At 40.1% G+C, this 22,026-nt stretch overlaps 1 protein-coding gene across 1 annotated transcript; it reads left to right on the top strand.

Moving 5' to 3' along the window:
• Positions 1-3,341: 3,341 nt before the first annotated feature.
• Positions 3,342-21,569, top strand: HSF5 (heat shock transcription factor 5; the record flags this gene model as incomplete). The annotated part of the gene is made up of 5 exons (XM_082776686.1): positions 3,342-3,936; positions 6,802-7,173; positions 16,446-16,543; positions 20,936-21,466; positions 21,564-21,569. The coding sequence occupies 5 exons, from the start codon at positions 3,342-3,344 to the stop codon at positions 21,567-21,569; spliced, it is 1,602 nt and encodes a 533-aa protein (XP_082632812.1).
• Positions 21,570-22,026: the final 457 nt, after the last annotated feature.

Here is a 22,026-nt window from a genome sequence, read left to right as displayed (position 1 = left end):
CTGTCTAAAACATGGGCAGTTCAGAGGTTGACCTACCAAGACAGCTAAAAGGATCATTACCTTCTCATTGTCAGGCTTGCTGGGTGAGTCAAGCACACTCCCATCTGTGTGACACAGCTATAAGAGAGCTATGAAGCTGTTTCCTTCAGCTTACCTCCTGCCACATCTGCTGTAAGATTGTCTCGTGTGACCTGGCATGAGTAGTGAGGCACTGTAAGGTGCAAGACACGGCTTTGCTGTGAGCAGGCAGCACTCTGGAAGCTGATGAAAAAACATTCCATCTTTAAAAAGTCATCTGTTTTGCAGCTATGGGCTCAGCTGCAAAGTATGAAAGGAAATACTTTAAAGGGACTTCTTAGTTTTAGAGACTCATTCTCTGCATTTTACTTATGGACTACATATTGTTGAGTGTGACAAGAGTTATGGTTGACATAAGAAAACCTCACCTATCTCAGCTTCAGGCAGTCATAGTCTTCTTGCACTCCTGCACAGGGAAAGAGAAGCCTTAAATAATTTCTTTGACATAGTACAAGAGACAGACTCAGGAATGCTGAGAAAATATTTTGTGAAGTGGACTTTTTCTTGATTTTCAAGTTTGCATTCAGTATGCTTCACTTCAAAGTTATAGCTGTTGACACTGAGCAACCATTACATAATTCTTAAGAGGATAAATTATAAATTATTACTGAGGAAATAAAAATGCAAAGCCCCTTGGGAAGATGGCTTCATCTTCACATGGGTTTAATGAGTTCAACTAGAACTGTAGGCCATTAGTTCCTCGGGTAAAGCAACTTCTTCCATGGTCCAGGATTTTAGCTTTGACAACAATGCTGGCAAAATTTCTGTTATTTCCTGCTGTTGCTACTGACTCAGAATACCAACTCAGAAATACTGACTCAGAATAAATCTGACAAAGATAGGCACAGGACACAGTAGTAATCAGTCTGCTAGAAAAGGGGCAAAAATCATCTCTTAATCCCTCCTAACGATCACTTTCTGTTGACCCATTTCTTATTTTACCTGTCTGCTTTAATTTGATGTGACCATATCCCAAAATATTTAAGTACTGTTTTTTTCCTCACTTTAGTTATGCAGAAGAGCAGAATGATTTTGCTTTCAGTTTACAAATAAGAACAGTTTCCCATCACAGCTTATTCAACCTTGTCTCCTTTCTATGATTTACTGCACTTTCACTTGCCGTGATGGTTTGGGGCTGTACTGTAAACCAAAGCATTAAAAATTATTTCAGTTAAAGAAATCTTATGACAACTATCAAATAATGTACTTAAGGCCACAAGATGTGCAGCTGTTTGATCTTCTCACTGTCTTGCTCTGAGGACAGCCAAAGATAGAGGAATGTCTTTTTCATTGCTGATGACCCATAAATGGGATGCAGACAGAGATTACCATTCTCTTCCTTTCCCAGCTCCTTTTTTCTCCTCCCTTTTTGGTTCATAGCAGAGGTTCGTTCTCTAAAATTCTAAGAATGACTGTACTAGGCTAGAAATAAGTCCTGTGGAGCCTGTCTCCAATCACAGCTAGCAGCTGAAGCTCTGAGAAGAGCCTAAGAGGCTATACATGTACTAATACATCTCTGGTACGAACGCTGATCATCCACCAATCTATGACTCAGGGACTACTAGTGACAAGTGCCATCTTTAAGAGCCATAGATGTACTTCTCTTTGTGAATATATCTGGTCTTTTTATTTTTTTTCAGCCAAATCCTATTTTGGTATCCAAAACATCCCGTAGCAATTAGTTACCCAGTTTCCCTGTAGGCACCCAACTTGATTTATTTTATTTGACATTCTCCCAATTCTTCTACTAGTCACGTTCACTTTCTTTACACTACTTATAATTTTACTACCCACCTTCACATAGTCAAAACCACTCTGAAAATCTCTTCTTCAGTGTTTCCTTCTGTCGAAGTTAATTCATATCCTCAATGCTGATTTTCTCTATTCAATTCTAACACTACTAAAACAGTTCTGGAGTGGGAGAGATGAGAGCTGCACATGTTCACTTTTAGGCACAGTGAAAATTTGTGTTTTCATCTCTGTTCCTTTTCTAATCCCGTCTAAACTCACTTTCTTTTCCTTTTTGGGCACTGACACAGCTGTGAGCTGACACTTTTATAGACCTACTGTAACATCACAATTTCTGTGACAAGCAACATTGTTTCAGCGACCATCACTGGGTACCAGGTTAGGCTTCTATCAGCACTGAATTCCCCCTGAGTATTGCCCACACCAGCAGATGCATAGTCCTGCAGTCCCTCACAGCAGCTCCAGAGAAGTTAAGGTGAGGAGCACAAGCCATCATCTGTCTCACCAACCTCTTTTTGAGTGCACTCCTGCACAGGCTGGGCACAGGCCATCAGTCCCCATAGGAGTTAATCACTTTCTGTGGAAGCTGACCCGCTTTCCTGAGTAAGCTGCTCTGAGGAGAAGTGGGCAGCCTCCCTCAGCACATGAGTACTCCTCCTTCGCTAAGCCATTTATGAGGCTGGACTTCCCCTTCAGGCCATAGTTTCCCTCAGCACCTGGTGTTTTTAACCTGTTTCCACGCATCTGGGCTGATAGTAGAGCACTTACCTGTGCTTTGGATGATGCCCTCAGGACTGCCTGGGGATGCAGACAGACAGTTCCAGCAGCAGCAGCCCCAACCCCTGGGGTTCGGTCTCTCTCCTCCTGGGACCCACAGGGAGCCCCTGATAGCACTGGGGCTGAGTGGGTGGTGGAGCTGAGAGGGGCTGAGGGGACATCGGGAATGAGGGACCATCAACGGGGCTAAGCGGCACTGAGGGGGACTGACGGGGGGATGAGGGGGATTGAGAGGGCTGAGGAGAACCGGGAAACCAGTGGGTCTGAGGGGACGGCGGAACTACGGGGGGAATGAGAGGGGCTGAACCAGACCGGGGGCACTGAGGGACCATGGGGAACTGAGAGGGGCTGAGATGAACTGAGGGGACTGAGGGGGACCAGGGGGCACTGGAAGGACGCTGGGACTGTGGGGGGACCGAGAGGGGCTGAGGGGAACCAGTGGGAAACAGCGTGAGGCCGAAGGGGCGACGGGGACAAGGCGCCAGCGGCCGGGCTGAGGGGGACCGGGGGCCGCTGAGGGCAACCAGCGGGGCTGGAGGGACACTGGGGGCGCCGAGGGGACGGCGGTGCCGGGGAGCCCGGGGGGGCGGGAGGGGAGCGGGGGAACCGGCGCGTCGTGGGCGGGGGGCACGTGCCGGGCGGCGCGGGACGGCTCCGGTGCTGCCCGGCGGCGGCGGCCCTCGCGCGGCGGCCGTTGGGGCGTGAGCGGCCGCCCCGTCCCGGCCCGTCCCGTCGCCATGGAGGAGCCGCTGCTGCCCGCCCCCATCAACCCCAACAACTTCCCGGCCAAGCTGTGGCGCCTGGTGAACAGCCCGCTGTTCCGCTCCATCCGCTGGGACGCCCGCGGCGAGGGGCTGCTCATCGACCAGCCGCTCTTCGAGTCCGAGCTGCTGGGCGCGGGGCCGGGCCGCAACGCGGGGCCGGGCGGCGACGGGGCGGCGGGGGCCGGCGATCTCTTCAAGACCACCAACTTCACCAGCTTCATCCGCCAGCTCAACCTCTACGGCTTCCGCAAGGTGGTGATGGGGCCCGCGGGCGGCGCGGCGGGGACCGGCCCCGGCCCCGGCCCCGGCCCCGGCCCCGGGCTGGGCCCAGGGGGCGACGGCGGCTCCGGGGGGCCCCTGCACCACTTCCACAGCCCCCACTTCCGCCGCGACCGCCCCGACCTCCTCGTCCACCTCAAGCGCCTGACGAGCGCCAACAAGGCGAAGCTGGCGGCCGGGCTGGAGGTGACGAGCCGCCCGCCCAACCGCTTCCAGCGCCTGCTCGGCGCCTCGCTGCACGGGGACCTGCTGCTGCCGCCCTCGACGCCCGGCAAGGCCGAGCGGCCCGGTGAGGCGCGGCGGGGCCTGCGGGAGGCCGGGCGGGGCGCGGGGCACGGCTCCCGGCGCGGCGGCGGGGATGCTCCACGAGCTTTCACCTCGTAGAGGAGAAAAGGCCTGGTTGTAAGATTTCTGACAGGCCGCTCCCAAGAGAGAATAGTTTGTAAAGAGGATCGAATGACAGGGTGAAAGCTGAACGGAACATAACATTGTTAGAAAGCCTCAGAATATGTTTTATTATCTTCCTAACCCTCCTTGAGAGGGTCTGAGTTTTCCAAGACAAGCCTGAGCTCTTGGAGGATCATTCCACAAATTCCAGATAAGAGAAGGAGAATTATAGTTGGCGTTGTCCTTGTTTGCTGTGCTCTCAGCCTGACCCAACCATGGGCTGCTACCCAAAGAGCAGTCCTGCTCCCAGCTCCCGTGACCACACATTGCCATCATCTTCGTTGCAGTTGTTGGCTGTACACCGTGCCCTGAAGGGAAGAGCAGGGGCTGCCCCTGTAGGGCTGACCTGGGTGCAGAACTGTGAGGCTCGGGGTAGGAGAAGTGGCAGGACTCTGCAACCAGAAAGGAAAAAGCAGATGGTGTACTGCCTCTTGCGGTACCAGCCCTCACTGAGGGCAGGTCAGGGTATCCTGATATTTATTCTTGGTTGTTGTTTCCAGGTAGTAACTGTAATCTAATTGTGTGGTGTTTTCTGTAATGTGAGTGGAATTGCACCTGTAATAGCAAGGAAACAAAAAGAAACTTCTAGGAAGGGAAGAAGCTTGCTTCAATATTGAGTCTAGGAAGCATTTAAAGATTTTGTTTCAACATTTTCAAGGCTAAGATAAGTAATTACGGAGGCCTTCAATGAAATCAGGTCTGAACTGGTGTACTACAGGCCATTGATAGAGTAAATCCTAAGGAAAACACAGCCTTTTTTTTCCCCCGTCTGTTTTTATGGGTGCATTTTTGTCCCAGTTTTTAGAGAGCTTTTGCTCTAGGAGTCTGAGTTTCTAGAAAGAAAAAGAGAACATCAGTTTTTATAGCAATCGAGTTCTGACAGGCTGACAATTTACTGTGCACTCTGTTCTGTACTGACTAGGGGCATGTCTTACTTTGCTTTAAGTATGAGGTAATGTGATAGGTGGAAGATATTTTTGTTTGCAAAGTGTCAGTCTGTTCCAAATGTCTTGCAACATGTAGCTCTGTGTTAAATGTCCAGGAACAATTCCTGTTAACGCACTGGTACATTGTAACCTGATAATTGTAACCTGAAACTAGATAATCTTAATTTCCCTATGCAAAGGTAAAATAGGAAGAAAGGAATCCTCATACTCTCTTCGTTCACTGTTTTTATATGGTAAAAATACTGGACAGGAAATAAACAGTCCTATACATAAACTCTTACTAATGTTTAGGGGGCAGGTAGTATTTATTTAGTGATTCCTAATGGTTTAATAAGAACTTGTGGAATAATGACTGTATGTTACCCATTTCTTGAGTTAGTTCCTATCAGAAGAGTGAAAGAGGTAAACGCGAAGCTGTTTTTTAAAAAGTCTAGTTTGATGCAAACCATTCTTAAGCTTATAATTAGTATAGCTGTACACAGCACTGTGGAAAAGTCATAAATACGGTAGTTCTTTTAGGAATTCGATGAGCATAAAGGCATTCTGACTTTTATAGTCAGTGTTCTGAGAATGTCAGCAAAAAATCTAATAGAAACTATGTCGTCATGGCATAAGACGTATCAGTATCTAAACTGAACTAGTTATGCTGACTGGAAAAAAGTTGACTTAAAAATGACAAGTGATCTTTGATGTTAATCAAAGATCAGCTGTGTATAGAAGAAAGGATATTCTTTAAACATACACAACAATGAATTACAAAGCTTGTAGCCTTCTTTCTCCTTCTCCTTTTTGAAAAAGACTTGGTTGTTCATGCAGAAATATTAAAATCCAAATCAAATTGGGGCATAACCTGGCTAAGGAAAATAGCTGTTTTAAACTTTTAACACTTCCAAAAGTTATAAAACAACAACAACAAACAAAACCACAAGTTCTAAGTGAAAATGCCTTATCTGTAAGTGTTGATGCAAGATCTTGATTACAAATTCATTATTCTTTTCTTTTACAGGTTACTTCTAATACTTCCCTTTTTCATTATCACTGGAGTCCTTCTGTAACTTACAAAGAAGCCAAGTGATATGCATCTCTGGCTTCCTCCAGTGCTAATTTGCAGTTTTAGTTTTTCATACTAGAGAACAAGAGGCTAGTACGATGAATGGCACTTGGGAAGAAACAGTTGCTTTTATACCCTTGTCTACAGCTCTTTCTTCAGATTCAACAATAAATGTTTCTATCATTTCTTTTTTCCTTGACAAATTAAATGATTTGCCCTGAAACATATGAACTTGGATTTCAAAACCACTTGGAGGATTTTGACATTGCCTTTCTTTGGCTGTCTTTGAGCTTTCAGCATTGGAGTTTCATATATTCCGGCTTTATGATTTGTTTTTCATCTTTTATTTTTAATATACTGTCTGATTTAACACACAGTACTTTTAAAATTGGTTTAGTGTGGTTTACTAGTTTACTATGCATTATATGTTCATTATACTACATTTATAAATACAGATAACTGGTTACTGCAGGCTTATGGAGAAATGCTACATAGACTACTGTGTGCTGACACTGCACCCATGTGCCACTGCAGCTGTTACTGTATGTTCAGGTGGAAGAATACAGTCAGTTTCTGGATTAAGTATATTGAAAGAAGTGTTGTCTTCCCAAATAATGTTTTAGAGCCTTGGCTCCCCGTATTACCTTTCATTACCTGTGAAAACTCCTTTCATTCACACTTGTTTTATTTAATTTTGTACCCAATGCAGGACTGCTGACTGTAGGACAGTTTCATGGACCTTATCATCAAGACAGTTTATTTCCTTACTCTTACATATCGGCCTCATCCCACAACCACAGCACGTTACCGTCAAAAAGTTTAGATCGGACTCCAGTCCCTTCCAGAACGTGGCAGAATTCTCTTGGGTTTGTTCCAGGACATGAGGCTTCCCCAGCCTTTTCAGATAAAGGGGTTGCCTTTCCAGTACTCCAGAGGTTTCCAACAGAGGTCACGTACACACTACAGCCCAGCACCTCTTCTGTGCCACTTCAGCAGCGGTCTCAAGCCATTGCCACGTCCCCTCCAAAATACAGCAGCTACACATCTTCAATGCAGTTCTCACAAACCTATTATCCAACAGGTGAGAAAAAATTCTAAAAGTTATAACTTTTCTATAATGCTGTGTCATGTGTATTTCAAGTGAGAATTAGAAATTTTAAAGTCTAAGAGGATGAGAGACCTTTTAAAGTAAAAACGTTTCCTGTTTGAAGTTCCTGCCCTTCCTCTAGATTTGGAGTGTTCTCTGGTGATTTTCCATGTAGCCTCTCTGTTGACAGTGAGGAGAAAAGTATTTGTCCACAACTAGTCAGTGTTAGCCTAACTTTTTATTTATTTATTTATTTATTTTTAAATAAAGGAAAACTGAGGGGGATGATACTAAACCACTGATAACTTGTTGAAAATATGATACTCCTCAGTCCTACGTTTTTCCAAGTAACTTTTTTAAGCTGAAGATCACTCAGAAGTCTTCTGCAGAAAATTTAATTCTGGTCTGTAATCTGTTTTATTTTCTCTCTCTTTTTTTTTTTTTTTCTAGCTTCTTCAATGTTGTACTTTTATGCACTTAAGACTGAAGAGTTACAAAAGTCTTGACTACCTTCTATTGTCTAAAACAGTTCTGCTAAACTTTTCAGTCTTCCTACAGACAAGTGTTGTTTGTTTTTGTTTTTGTTTTTGTTTTTGTTTTTTTTTCCTAGAAGGTAGTTGAAGCTAATTAATCTTCTGCCTTTGCTTTGAACTGCAATAAAACATGCAGAAGTTTGGGGGGCTTCTCTTTGTTAGTTTTTTCTTTCCCTAGAACTTCAGAACATAGTGACTCTTTCCTTGAACAAATTAAAACTCAGTTATTACTCTCACTTTCTGCCTGTTCCTCCCTTGGCAACTGCACCTTCATGAGTCAGATATCCCTGTTTAGAAATCCTGCATGTGGTAGCTGCTGTCTTTCTCCAACAAGTACACAATGAAATCTTCACATCTTTTGTGTGTATCTTCTGAGACCTCTGCAGAGAATATTAGCTCATGTTTCAAACAATAATCACTACTTTCCGTTACATACTGGTTAAGGAAGGATTCTGAGGAGTTATGCAAATCCTGTGTATGTTTGTAAAGGTTTAAGGGACAGGGAACTTTTGTCATATGTCCCTTGCCCTGTGCTGCTTATAAAGATTACTGGTAGCTAGTGCCTACATTACAATCTGCAAGTTATTAAGCTCCTCCAAGGAGCAGGGTGACATGAGCATGCAAGCTTAAGGTCGGAAATGGTCCCTACTTCTTGCTTCTGTCTGGACATAGAGCATAGGCTGAGATTCATCTTCTTCAATTTTAGATGCTTATATCTCAGTTTGTCCCCCAAACCTCGTCCATAGTCAAACAAAGGAAATGGACATCTCTAGGGTTTGATTCATATGGCTTGTGTTAGACTTTGTTTTAGGCACTACCAGGAAATGAGTGATCCCACCCTATTTTGCAGTATTGACTGTAGAGGAGTTGAGCGTGACTAGGTTAGATTTAGACATGATTCTGTAGATCTCCGAACTGGATGACACTAATATGTCTCACTGTAGTTATAAAAGTTTAAAGAAGAAATCAGTTATGGTGCTCAAAAATCTTTTCTCTCTTTGCAATAGCATGGGAAAAGCACAGACAGAATCATTAGCAGGGGGAAAGCATGATAAAAGCAAATTTTGCAAGGTATGAAAATTAACGTGTAATTCAAACAAAAATAGAGAAAGGTATGGAGTCTGAGACTTTTGAAAACTCCAATGAGTTCATTAGTACTTCTGAGAAGAAAGGTTTGTAATTGACAAGTCAAATTGACATTTGACTGTTTTATAAACTACTTCATGTTCACTGCTACTTTGGACACTGTTTTTACTTCTTTTCCTGTGTATCTCTTCATCTCTCTGCTATCCTTTTTGTTGTATACTGTACCTTACAGAATGCTGAAAGCTTATTTTTTCATATGTCCACATGAAAAAGTCTAGTTTCCTTCATCTCGAGAGCACAGAACCAAGGTTAGCTTATTTGAAAAGTGATAGTTAATCTTAAAGTATGTATTTAATAAGTGACAGGACTAAAGAATCTATGTCCAATCTTGTAGTTGACTCTCTTCATTTCACTTATAATGAACATAATGTTTTTGTAGTGCCATTAAATCAAAGTAGAACTTTGTCAACAGGTTGTCACTATGTATATTCAAATTTCTTTGTTAACTTAAGAAACCAAAAGTTTTCCTTGTTTTTTTTTTTTCCATTATGATTCTTATTGGAAAGGCAATAAAATTAGATGCTCATCTGGATTTTTTTTTTCTCTAGTATTAGAGAATAGTTGTTTTAAGAATTTAGTTCTGCAACTTCAGCTAACTGCAAAACCTTTGATAGTAGTAGGATTGCATAAAAGAAATGTAGTGAAGCTTGAGTATTCTAATAATGAAAAATAAGTCAACTATGTGAGAAACATTACTTATTGGTGCTACCTGATACAGCAGGTCCAGTCATGTCTTCTGAATACATCTGTGTCTGTAGAGTTCATTTACATATGATAACCTTTCTGGTGAGTGATAGCTTAGGAGTAGTCATATTATTCTGAATGGTACGTTCTCTCTTAAGATAAATATATATTTATCTTTTCTCATATGTAAAGCTTAAAATTCACGTATGAGTTAGTCAGAAGGGGTATCTTAAATAAACAGCTGGAAATATAGCATCTGTGTTTTAACACAGCATAAATAGCACGGTATTTTCCCTTGACAAAAGCAGACTGGATGCATTAGTAATGCACTTGTAAAACTAGTAGTAGGATTCATCTTGCCTAAGATTCATCTGAATGTATAATATTGAATTGTATGTGCCTGGGCTTGTCAGATTATATATATTCAGCAAAGAGAAACAGGCACCTCCCAGATGTTGAGTCATTCCAACTTTCTTAGATATATACCTTTGGAAGACAACTCTTATCTTTCTGATGAGCCTATTTCTGTATCAATGGTGTAGAGAGCACAGATGACTAGTTTTGAAAACTGGTAGACTGTAGCAGTAATGCAATTAATCCCACCTAAATGTCTAAGACATTTCCTGTTTTCCTTTATGGAAGAGACCTTGGATGTCATCCTCATTCTCATCAGTCTTTTGGTTTGTAAAGGATCACAGCTTGCACAGCTGTTGCATTCAGGTCCATCATGACATGTTCATTGATCTGACAAGAAGAGGCACAGTTGCTTTCCATAATTTCCTGCACAGCTTTGGTACTGTTACTCATAAAACTGAGTCATCTCACTTCCCTTAAGCATAACATTGTGAACTGACATGATAAGGTCACACTGAAAAGGTGGTCTTCAGGGTTCTTCCCTGGTATTTTGCATGTAGCCTGTGCTTGAGAAGAATGGAAGAAGCTGGAGTGTCAGTCTCATCCCCTGTGGCACAGCTGAGTTGCTAACACTGTTTATCAATGTCTATTGCTATCTTGAGTACATAGAGAGGTATATGTTTTCCTTCAATTTCCAACAGATCTTTGGAGAAATTACTATGGTTGTTCAAGCGTGGAAAAGATCTGCTGCTGATCATACTGTATTTGTATTTGTTTGGGAACTCTCCTGAGCTGGCATGTGCTGTTAGAACATAGGAAATCATGCAGGGCAAATGGGTATACATCAAGCTATAAGCATGAAGCTATTTTCATGTTCTCAGATTTTGTTTATGTTTAGGTTCTAACTCCCAGATGCATTTGGCAAGGTATGCCTCCGCTGAGACCATGGCTGAACTTAGGCATATCTATCTGTGCCTATGTTAGTATATTGAACTTCGCAGGTAAAGAGCCTGGGTGTCTTGATCCACTCTAGAATTAGACTGCTAGTTAGCACTCTGCCTGGAAAGTACTGTGCTAAGTTTTGCAGTTGGCATGGGCAAGGGACCATTCCCAACAGGCAGTTTGGATGTGGTTATTTTGACTTGGAAGAGTAAGAAATTTTAATGTTATTAACAGAGTCTGTTCCAGAGAACAGATCTGGATGCATTAAATTTACTGGTAGAGCTGTAGCCTTTGTGTCTTCACCAAAGATTATAATTGATATGTATTTCTCTACTGAAACATCGTAAGCACTTAAAATAATACTGTCTCAAAAGGAGGGAGATGTATATAAGAACTGCCATTTTATCACAATGGTTTCTAGTTTGCTTAATGGAGTGACTCATGATTTCCATAGGACATTTTTGTAATTTCTTCACTTGTATTATTTGTCTGTGAACTTTTTTTCTATTCTTGGAAAAAAATGGAACATGATCTGCTGAGGAGATTATGTAATCATTTGTGTGTGTGTGTGACCTGTGATTGAAAGACTTGAGATAAATGCTTGTATTGGATCCTTTGTAACATCGCTAGGAAGCCTGTTCCAGTGTTTGACCACCCTCACAGTAAAGAAATTTTTCCTCATGTCCAGTCAGATCCTCCACCAGTACAGCTTTATGCTGTTCCTGCTCATCCCGTCATTGGTGAGCAGGGAGAAGAGACTGGTGTCTCCTTCTCCACTTCCCCTCCTTAGAAAGCTGTGGAGAGCAGTGAGGCCACCTTTTAGCCTTCTTTCCTCCAAGCTGGGCAGGCCAGGTGTCCTCAGACTCTCCTCATTGGAGTTGTTGTTATGGAGTGTTGGTATGGAGGAGGTGGTATTGTGGAGTGATTGATTTCAGGCCTCAGAACTCCACTGATGTATAAACTGTAGACCAAATTTTCACTGTTGGTACTGTATTCAGTTTTGGGCCCCTCACTACAAGAAAGACATTGAGGCCCTGGACCGTGTCCAGAGAAGGGCTACGAAGCTGGTGAAGGGCCTGGAACACAGGTCCTGTGAGGAGCGGCTGAGGGAGCTGGGGTTGTTTAGTCTGGAGAGGAGGAGGCTCAGGGTGGAGCCTCCTCAGGATGGTATTGCTCTCTACAGTTACCTGAAAGGAAGGTGTGGGGAGCTGGCAGTCAGCCTCTTCTCAGAGGTAAATAGTGATAGGACTAGAGGGAATGGCCTCAAGTTGTGCCTGGGAAGGTTTAGGTTGGAAATTAGGACACATTTCTTCTCAGAAAGAGTGGTCAGGCATTGGAATGTGTTGCCCAGGGAAGTGGTGGAGTCACTGTACCTGGGGGGTGTTCAAAGAAAGGTTGGACCTGGTGCTTAGGGACATGGTTTAGTGGGTGACATTGGTAGTAGGGTGATGGTTAGACCAGCTGATCTTGGAGATAATAATGATTCACTATTCTTAGTGATTCTATGATTCTATAAAACTTAGAAGCTTTTTTTTTTTTTTTTTTATTTTCCAACAGCTAGATGTTAGATCATTCCTTGTTTTTCCACAGTGCTAACAACTAGGTTGATTCTTTAAGTTTTGCTAATATCATATTCGTATCATAAATTCCTGGAGTCAATGCCATTAGTATTACTGATAGCTGACTTCAGAATGATTTTAGTGAGGTTAATGTTGTCATCCCTCCAGCTACATTTCACTTATTTTTATATAATTCATTTAATTTTGCCAATGGTGAGAAAACAGGATTTAGCGAATGCCTCAATAGCTCTCTGCTTTGGAGCAGAGAATATAGATCTCTGCTTTGGAGATGAGAATGTTAGCCTTAATCAGATCAAATGACCATATAGCTCATCATTTCCTTTGACAGTAATTCCCTGAAGCTGCAGTGTTGGAGCATTTTGGAAAAGCATCATTCTGTGTTTGCTCTACTCTTTTACTCTTCCTTAGGCATTAATCAACTATAACATGAGTTGTCGAATTTAATAGCCCTCGATGGATTTGACTTCCATGAACTTGTCTTTTTTTCCCAACCAATGTAGACTCGTTGTATATCTGTAACAAGGAGTTCATAACTTAATTGCATTTTGTGCAAGGCACCTTTTCTTGTCTCTTTTAACCCAATTAAATATTAATTGAATCTCCATTAGTTTGTTTTCTTTGTGTGCGTGTGTGTAAATGTGTCTCTACGGATATCCCCTTCACTGCACCGTTTGTGATTCTAATAACTTTTAGTGATTTCCCTTGGTTGCATTTTCTCAAGATCAGAGATTTCTCTAGAATTTTCTAGATTTCTCTGCCTGGCTTGGCTGTTTGTTGAGGAGTGCTCTGTAAATCACCCATGTTGCCTTCCTTGTAACTTTCCAGTTCTGTTATTTTCTTAGAGAGTTGTAAAATCAAAAATTATACACAGTGGTCAAAGTGTGGGTGAATCATGGGTTTATGCAGTGGAATAATAATGTTTCTATTTCTTTCTCCATTCCCTCATAATAGTTTTTAACAACCTGCCATTTTTGATTTTTGGGGTCTTTCTGACAGCTCCTGAGTGTCAAGCTGCTGTTAATTTTTATTTTACCAAAGTACGGAGCTTTATCTGGTGGGTGGTAGCTTTGGGAGATTCATAGGGCTTTTTGCATGCCTCCATAGCTGGCTGCTTGTTTCTGCCATGAAAAACCTGGTGCAATTAGCAAGCATCACCTCGCTATTCCCTCACCCTATTTTTAAAGTAGTTTATTGAAATGATGAACTGCATGAGTTCTAGTGCAGGTCCTCCCTCGCTTCATTCACCTGTGAAAAGTGACTGCTTATTCCTATATTCTGTGTCCTGTCTTTAAAACAGACTGTTTTTTTAAATGTGCAGCCTTCCCTCTCACGCTGTTGTTGCTTAGGTTTTGTAAGAGTTTTTGATGATGAATTTGCTAAAAGCTTTCTTGAAACCAAACTATCATATCAGGAAGATCACCATTATCCATGTTCATTTACCTACTGCAGGTCTTTCAAGACAGCAGTGAAGGGTGATGACTTCCTTTTAAATAAATGAAAAGCATTCTTGTTGACTCAGCCTCCATAATATGTTATCCGGTATCAACTAATTCTCCATTATATTTCCTTCTATTTTTTCTTGTTCAACTGTTAGGATTTATAATTTGTATTTCCTTGTAATGTTTTTGTTAATATGTTTCTAAATAATTTTCTTTAAGTATTGATTTCTTTTCTTGAGTTCTTTGCAACCTGTCTGGATATCCAAATATATTTTCAGTATGTTTGAAATATGATCATTTGACTCCTGTGCAGGAACATTCATCATGCAGAGTGTTTAGTCTTTTCCTTGTTCTGTGAGATATGCTGTTAATTGCTCTCTGCTTGTCCTCAGTGTTTTGTTGCTGTCCCACTGACGGCAATTCCATTCTTGTACATTGGCGCTCATATTCTACATACTGTGTACTCTAGACTTTGAGAAATTTTTATTTTCCATCCAGAGCCTGTATGGACAGAATTGCCTCTTTTGTGACAGAAACTAAATCTATTCTGAGTCTGATCCATCTTGTTTGCTGAAAAGGACTATATCTCTTTCTTAATTTATTCAGTAATTATTCCTTTATTCCCTAAGATACTGTTCACGCCTGTCTCCTTAGTATTTGAATGAGAGACATGCTCACTGTCAACTGTTTCATAGCAGCCAGTAACAAAATGTGCTTTACCTGCTAATTTCTTCTGGGTATGGCTAGATTAACTAAGTCTTAGACAACAGGGTTTGGAAATGTATTCACTCCAGTTTTATACTACTTTTAATATAAGCATGTGAGTGAAGCAGATACGTTTGTTGAATGAATTAATTCAATTTGAAGACATAAGGTGCAGTAAATGAATCAACATTTTTACCTTTGATAACACTCCCTGTCAGTAAATGCTTTCTTGAATGTTTTTTAAAAGTTATTTGGATAAATGGTGAATCTCCCTTTTTGACCATGGGTGATGATGTTGCTTATCTCAAATTGACCTCTGTCTTATGGTAGAATTGCTTCTGAATTGACTCATTGTTTATCTCCTACGATACTGCACAAATGCCATTGTTCTTGCTGTTAGATCAAGTCACTGTTGTAGCCTGTGAGCCCCCCCCCCAAAAAAAAATCTTTTCAGTACAAACCATCGAGTTTATATGACTTCCTCTAATTCAAAAACATTCAGAATGTCATCAATCTCTTGTCCTCTAGACAGTTATTTTTGTTCTCCTCACTTTGATTTACAAACATAAAAATGTTTGATTAATGAGTTGCTTTTGCTCTAAGTTCTACTAGTTGTGAAAAGAGTATTGTCATTTATCTTGTAGTATATTGTAGAAAATAATCTGCAATTAATAATTTACACTTACCTAGTACTTCACAAGCACTTCTGCCCTTCACATCCTTCCTTTTCTTTCATTAGAAAATAATGTTTTTATAATTTGTGTTTGCTTTTTGTTAGGGTCACTTTAACAGGCTACAAGAAACCTCTCATTTGTCATTGCTCTCTTGCTTCACCTTTACAAGTCTTTTAAAAGCTTTTTTGGTGTTTTTCTTGGGTTTGTAAACATCCTTTGGAGTTTCCAGTGAGTGAGATATTACCAAACCAAGGTATCATTTAGGTTTTTAACAGTATCCAGATCTGTAATCCAGATCCTGATCTCTTTCTCTCCTGAAAGAGGTCCAGATTTCATCATGAAGTTGCTCAGAATTCGCTTCTGGAATTACAAATCATACACAGATCTCATGCTTGCTTAGAAGGATGTCCACTAGCTCTTTCTTTGTTGTTTAGCTCCCATGTTTGTTTCTCTGAATCAAAGAAAAAATCTGCAATATCATATTTAAAAGGGCAATAAGAATAGATTAAAAAAAAAAAACACATTTGGTTATCGTAGCAACTATCTCATGTGAAATCCCATGTAAATGTCAAATGTTGCAAATAAATTTGATCTGTTTGCCACCTCAAATTATGCTTTTTAGTCCCTGTTATGATCGTTGGACTAAACATGATAACATCAAGCACTTAGTTTTCTCAGAATGATGGGAAATCTTAGAGCTTATCCATGATGCAAATGATGCCTTTACTTTAAAATTAAGTATCTCTGCACGTCACCAAAAATTATACCTGCAGAACGTTGCCTCATATATAAAGTTGCTTTTTAGAGTAAAATTGCTCTTTAATGTCAATGTGTATGTATGAATATCTAGAGTTTTCTTGTGTGAATTCCCTATGTTATATTGTGATGGAAAAAGTCAAGCAGCTAAATGAAAGAGGTGATATGGGTATGCAAAAGATTGTGACAGACATATTCATATATGTTAACATATATTCATATACATACATATGTATAAAAAGTTATAATATTTGTATATGTTATAATATATTACAACAAATATATCTTCATATGAAGAAATCAGTCTTAAAGTTGTTCAGGAGTTAATAATACATTTCTGGAATTTAGTTAGTTTGCTATGTGATTATTGAAACGTTTAACCAAAGTAAGCAATAGAACTCTGCATGCCAAACACAAATTCTGGAAGTCTGATAGCTGTTTGATTTCTTGTAGCTGCACTGCAGTGTTGCTCACCAACTACCCACATAGATCCTCTGACTGGCTATGCTAGTCCTACAGCTTCGACGTACACCCACTGCAGCTTTTTCCAGGTGAGTGCAGCATACTGAAATCAGGTGAAAGCTGAAAACTGTATGGATGGACTGTAGGTTTATGGATTCTGGAGCAGATTACATAAATTTGAAAACTTATCTACTTGAGAACGTAAAAGTAAAATTTTAGTTTACTATTTCAAAGAACCACTCCATATTTAAAGAGGTAGTTTTGTAATTCTAGATAGGTTTCAGGGTAGCAGTGTGGTGGATGTGGATGTCCTGATCAGTGGAGTGATTTCTTCTGTATGAGATGTGTGCTCAGCTTCACCAGAATTTGTTTGAGTTAACAAGTCTATGTATATATATATTTTTAAGAATATCCTTGCCGTGACAAAATCCAATTCTTAATATACTACAGTAACACTGGGAAACAACCCATTTTTTAAAAAGTTATTTATTTATTTATTTTATTTGTATTTTTTATTTTCTGTCATCCAAACTTTCTGCAGTCCTTAGGCTCATTTGATGAATGAGGAAAAACTAAGATGCCTTTTGGAATTGACCCCACCACAGAGGTATCCTATTAAAAATAACTACTGTAAATGCTTTATATAACTCTGGTGAAAACACACCTTTTTTGGAGGGCCTGTCTTTTCAAATATCAAAAGGCTTGAAGTAAAAATGCAAGGGCTTCCTTTTGTGTTACAGCATAATACATGTACTTTTTTTTCCTCACAGAGGACAAGCAAAGCAAGTTATGCTTATGTGTGTTGAAAATAGGTTGACCTACCCAAGCTTGATTATCCAGTTTCCTGTCTTGCAAATATCAACCTTTGTCTTTTATTCATGATTTCTTTTAATATAGGCTTATCCAGGATGGCCAGGTTACAGCCAGAATAACGTGTTGTTTTAAGCATATAAATAACCAATCATGATTGGTACTCTTGTATTTATTTTGCACACAGTGTATCTTTGTTCTCTCACTTTCATTATGAGATTGTGGAAGCTTTTCTTTTTTCTCTTCTCTTCTCTCTTTTTTTTTTCTTTTTTCTTTTTCTTCCAAGGCATGACCTGAGAATAAGTCTGAGTGATCAAATAAAACAAATAAATTCTCATCTCAGGACACTGAGATCAGTGTTTGGGATAGCAGATCATTTCAAGAGAGACATCGTGGCTGTTACTAGGGCTAGACTGAAAGATGATACAAAATATACTGTCCAAAGGGTGCAGTGAAAATTAGTTGTTTGAGGGAGAAAGTCCACAGACAGTGCGTGGAGTCAAAAGAGGTTTAGGCTACTTAGTAGTGTCTTCCACCAGTTGCAGGAATTCAGTGCAATGCTGCTGAAGGATGGCTTGCAGAGCATTTTAGGCTGTTTGATCATGCTGTGGCCTATTACCACTGGCAAAATTTATACAAAGCTGCTGAAGTTAGCCAAGAAATGATTGGACCAGTCCAGGAGACAGTGAACACACTGGCAGTCAGCAAGTTGATTATCAGTCTTGTTTCCTTTGGATCAAGACAGTGCTTTGTTGTCCAGATGGAAAAATGGGAACTGTTGACCAAGAAAGCCTAAGCCTTGTGCTAATCCTTACAGAAGAACATCACTTTGCATTCAGGAGACATTAAGACAGGTTTGGTTCAGTGTTACTAGAAGATGGGCTGTAGAGTACCCATCTGAGCTTGGTGACCTGACTGGAACGTGGGTAGAGAAGGCCAGTAGGTAAATGCCTGTCTGCCCACAGCTCGCACTCCAGAAGAAGCTCCAGAGAGTCAGCACATGAAGAGGTGAGGGGTTATATCTGGCTATATGACTGCTTAGGGTATGCATCTCGTCAAGTTTCTGAAATCAACAGCTTCAGGGATTTGTGTTATACTCTGTACATTCCTGCTAACAAAATTGGGAATCATGTACAGCTTTGTATTCTTTTTCATTTGGTTTCTCTGTAGGAATAAGTTGTGGATCAATGTGATGAATCTCATTGCTTGGATGGGAGTGAGAGTCTTGTAAGAGGAAACTCCAGCTATCTCCTGCAACAGTTGTTCTGATAGTTTACAACTAATAGTGCAGTACTTCCCTACTATTTTATCATGGCTGTGAACTGAGGCTACATATTGGTTTTTAGTGTTCTGTATATATGTGTGTATATACACACATTTATTTTAAACTAGCAACCCTAATATTTGATTGTTGCTATTAGCATTTTTATTAAGCTGTCGGTATTTTCCTGTAAAACAGAAGCAAGTCCTACACTTGCAATAAATATTGTTCTACAACTGAAGCAATAAATATGTGAGAACAAAGAAAAAAAGAAACTTCCACTTTTATTTGTAACAAGAATATTAACCAACCATGTTAATTCGAAAGGAGATTGAATCCCAACTACTTCTGAGTGATTGCGCAAGGACTCAAGACAGTCACTGAGGAGTTGCAGTTGCATTTTACTTCCTCTGTACGCTACATTAATCTTATAATAAGTGAAATACCTATCTTCCCTTTCACCCCTTTTGCTGAATCAGCCCATTTTGCTTCTTGAACTGAAATGACCAGCAACCTTTTAGTCTTTTGAGTGCTGACTTCCCAATCTTTGTCACTTTCCTCTGTTTCATTGCTGCCTCCCACTGTATTGTCTGTCAAAACATGTTTAGGTAAACTAGAAGGATTTGCGCTGTGTCTTTGTGTGTGGGCATTTTCTTCTATTGGAATTGCATACTAGATCCTATGGTGCACCCAAAAAGATGGTATGTGTTTTTAGATGGTCTCATCCCTAAGCAGTTGATTTGTTAACACAGATCTTTCTTAAAATCCTGGCTACTTAAGACAGTGAATAAATAAACCATGCAACAAAAGAGAAACACCTTGTGTTAATACTTTTTAAAAGTACAACTGGAAAAAATTAAACAAAGGTGACTAAATTCAAACCCATATCTTAAAAATGTTAAGGTGACTTGCCTTTAATGAGAAGATTTTTCTTAGCCTAAATATCTCAAATTTAAGGCTTTATCTTTTTTTCTTTTTTTTCCCAGAAGGGTATGGTTGTTTGCAGACTGGCACATCTGCGAGTCCACTACAGGACTTGTCTTCATATACCCTGAGTAAGGGATCAAGATATTGTCTCATCTCTTTGTGGTACTTCCTTCAGGGACTTCTGGTGTTCATGCTGCTGAGAAACCAGATGCTTCAATGGCATTTGATCTGATATGGTTTTCCTGGTCCTGTGGCTTCCTATTCTCTATATTAATCTATTGAAATAGCTTTTTTAATAGCCATTATCTCAGCTAGAAGGTCTGAGGAAAATCAACACTAAGGTCTAACCTTCCTACCAGATCTCTTCCAAAGTGAGACTGTATTTTAAATATACCTGAGTTTCTGTTCAGCATCATTATATTACATTTTTTGTCAGAAGAAATTACCCTACTAATGTCCTTTAAATCTGAATGATCTCCAGAAGAAATAGCAGTGTAGGTATTGGCTGTTAAAATGGGATTTATCATTTCCTTTGAGTAGGACCTGCTGCTTTTGGAAGATTCTTCATTGCCTTCTTTATGTTTTGAAGGTCCTTTGATTAATTCTACTTAAAATAAATAAATAAATAAATAAATAAAATCAACAATTGGATTGGTGTTTCTGAACTGAAGATCCGTAGGGCTTCTGTACAGATTTACATAGACTTCAAGTTTTTGTGGGACTCTGTTATGTGTGAGTGTCCTGATTGGAGGCTGTGACAGACAGGGCGATTCTATGGTATTTGTTTTCATAGGTATCTGAACTCCCTTTCATTTGGGACTGGAGCATCCTTGGAAATCATTCACTGTGTGAATGTGTATATGGACAATCACTAGAAGAGGAAAAAGATGTTATTGGTAAGTAACTGTGAGTTCCTCAATTTGTGTTGTCCATATGCACGTTTACAGCATGTGCACCTTTTTCCTAAAAATTTAGTTTACGTTGTTTTTTATACATAACAGCAGTGCTTGAGTTTTAGAAGAACTGAAGGTGGATACATGTGCTCTGTCCTTTCTATCACATATGTCACATGTAAAGGGGATGGTTCTAATGTAACCTAACAGATCTACTCAGAGTAGAAGTCTCTGGTTTGAATGCTTGGGTGTATGTTGTTTATTTGCAATGAAAAGGGTATGCAGACAGAGCATCTGAAAGAGTATCTAGCTACTGTTACGTAACATTCCTTTCTCTCCAGGACACACAGTGAACAGAAGAAAGTAAGCTTGCTACGGGTAAGGTGGTTACTGAAAAATAAACAAAGTGGTAACCTTTTGTAATTAAACCTGATTTAACTGAAAATAACATTGAAATAACTTGAAAGCTTGTCTATATGAACACTATGTCGATTGCTCAGGTTCATTTACAGGACCTTACAGAACCAATGCGCATCCTGTTATAGTACCTTTTTTTAATATAGAAGTTCACTCTATTTTGTTTATCCCAGAGTCCTCCAATGCAGTCACCTTATGCAGTTGAATTTCTACCCTCTAACTGGCCATGTAATACATCTGATGAAAACAAGAAGACAGAGGTAAATCTTGAAGCCGTGTTTCAGATTGTTGATGAAATGCATTCAACACCTAAAGCTGAAATGGTGAAAGTGGAAGCTGTGGAGAACCCGTGTTCAAGCCCTCGATCCAACAGAAGTCAACCACTGCTAGTTGATACTGAGAACAGTGATCCACCTTCTCCAAATGAGGAGAGTCAACTTGAACCTCTTACTCCTGTAGCTTCAGACATTACGTCGTTTGTGATGGGAGCAGATCAAGCAATGACTTGTCCTCTGTCACAGCCTACCGAATTTCTTTACACTCTCCGTACCTCTTCATCAGTAGAAAGTGGTGCAGCTCAAATACTGCAAGAACCTGTGACCATGCAGGAAGCACGTGCAAAACTGGGAGAACAACAAGATCACTTCCCAACTCCATCCTCAGTAATATTTGTTCAAGAAGGACAGCAGTTCAGTCCACAGAAGGTAAGGGGTAAAGAGAGATAAAGCAGCATATTTTTGAGATAATTATATTCAATATTAATGCTGGTCTGGTAACTTTTTAGTATTCTTGCACTCTTAGAACTAAAGAGTTCCTTAATTAGGATTTTAATGGACAATGAAGAATTTGTTTGATAGAACAACATTGTGGGTTTTTTTTGTTGTTGTTGTTTCTAAAAAGATAATGGAAAAGTATCCCTTGTTAATAAGCATGTTAGTCCGTGATGGCCAAGTTAGGCTGCTCATTTGCATGGGAAAAATACACATGGTATTTTATATGTATACATGGTGATGAAGTGGAAGCTTTTTTAGGCTATGACATACTTTCTTTACTCTTTAAATAAGAGTATTTTGAAAATTGCCACTGAAAGTAAAGATTTTTTTTTTTTAATTTAGATAAATGGTTAGACTGTTTCCAAGAAACAATTACTAAATGTGTTTTCTGTGGAAAGCATAATTTATTTGCATGTGAATGGTATTTAGCATTTAGATTTTAATTGTACTGTGGTTCACCTGCACCCAGTCTTCCCTGTGATAATTTTACA

This window comes from Aythya marila (genome assembly GCF_965140915.1).
Source record: "Aythya marila genome assembly, chromosome: 20".
NCBI classification, from domain to species: domain Eukaryota; kingdom Metazoa; phylum Chordata; class Aves; order Anseriformes; family Anatidae; genus Aythya; species Aythya marila.
Note: the sequence above shows the minus strand (reverse complement) of the source record. Positions and strands in the feature narration are given on the sequence as shown.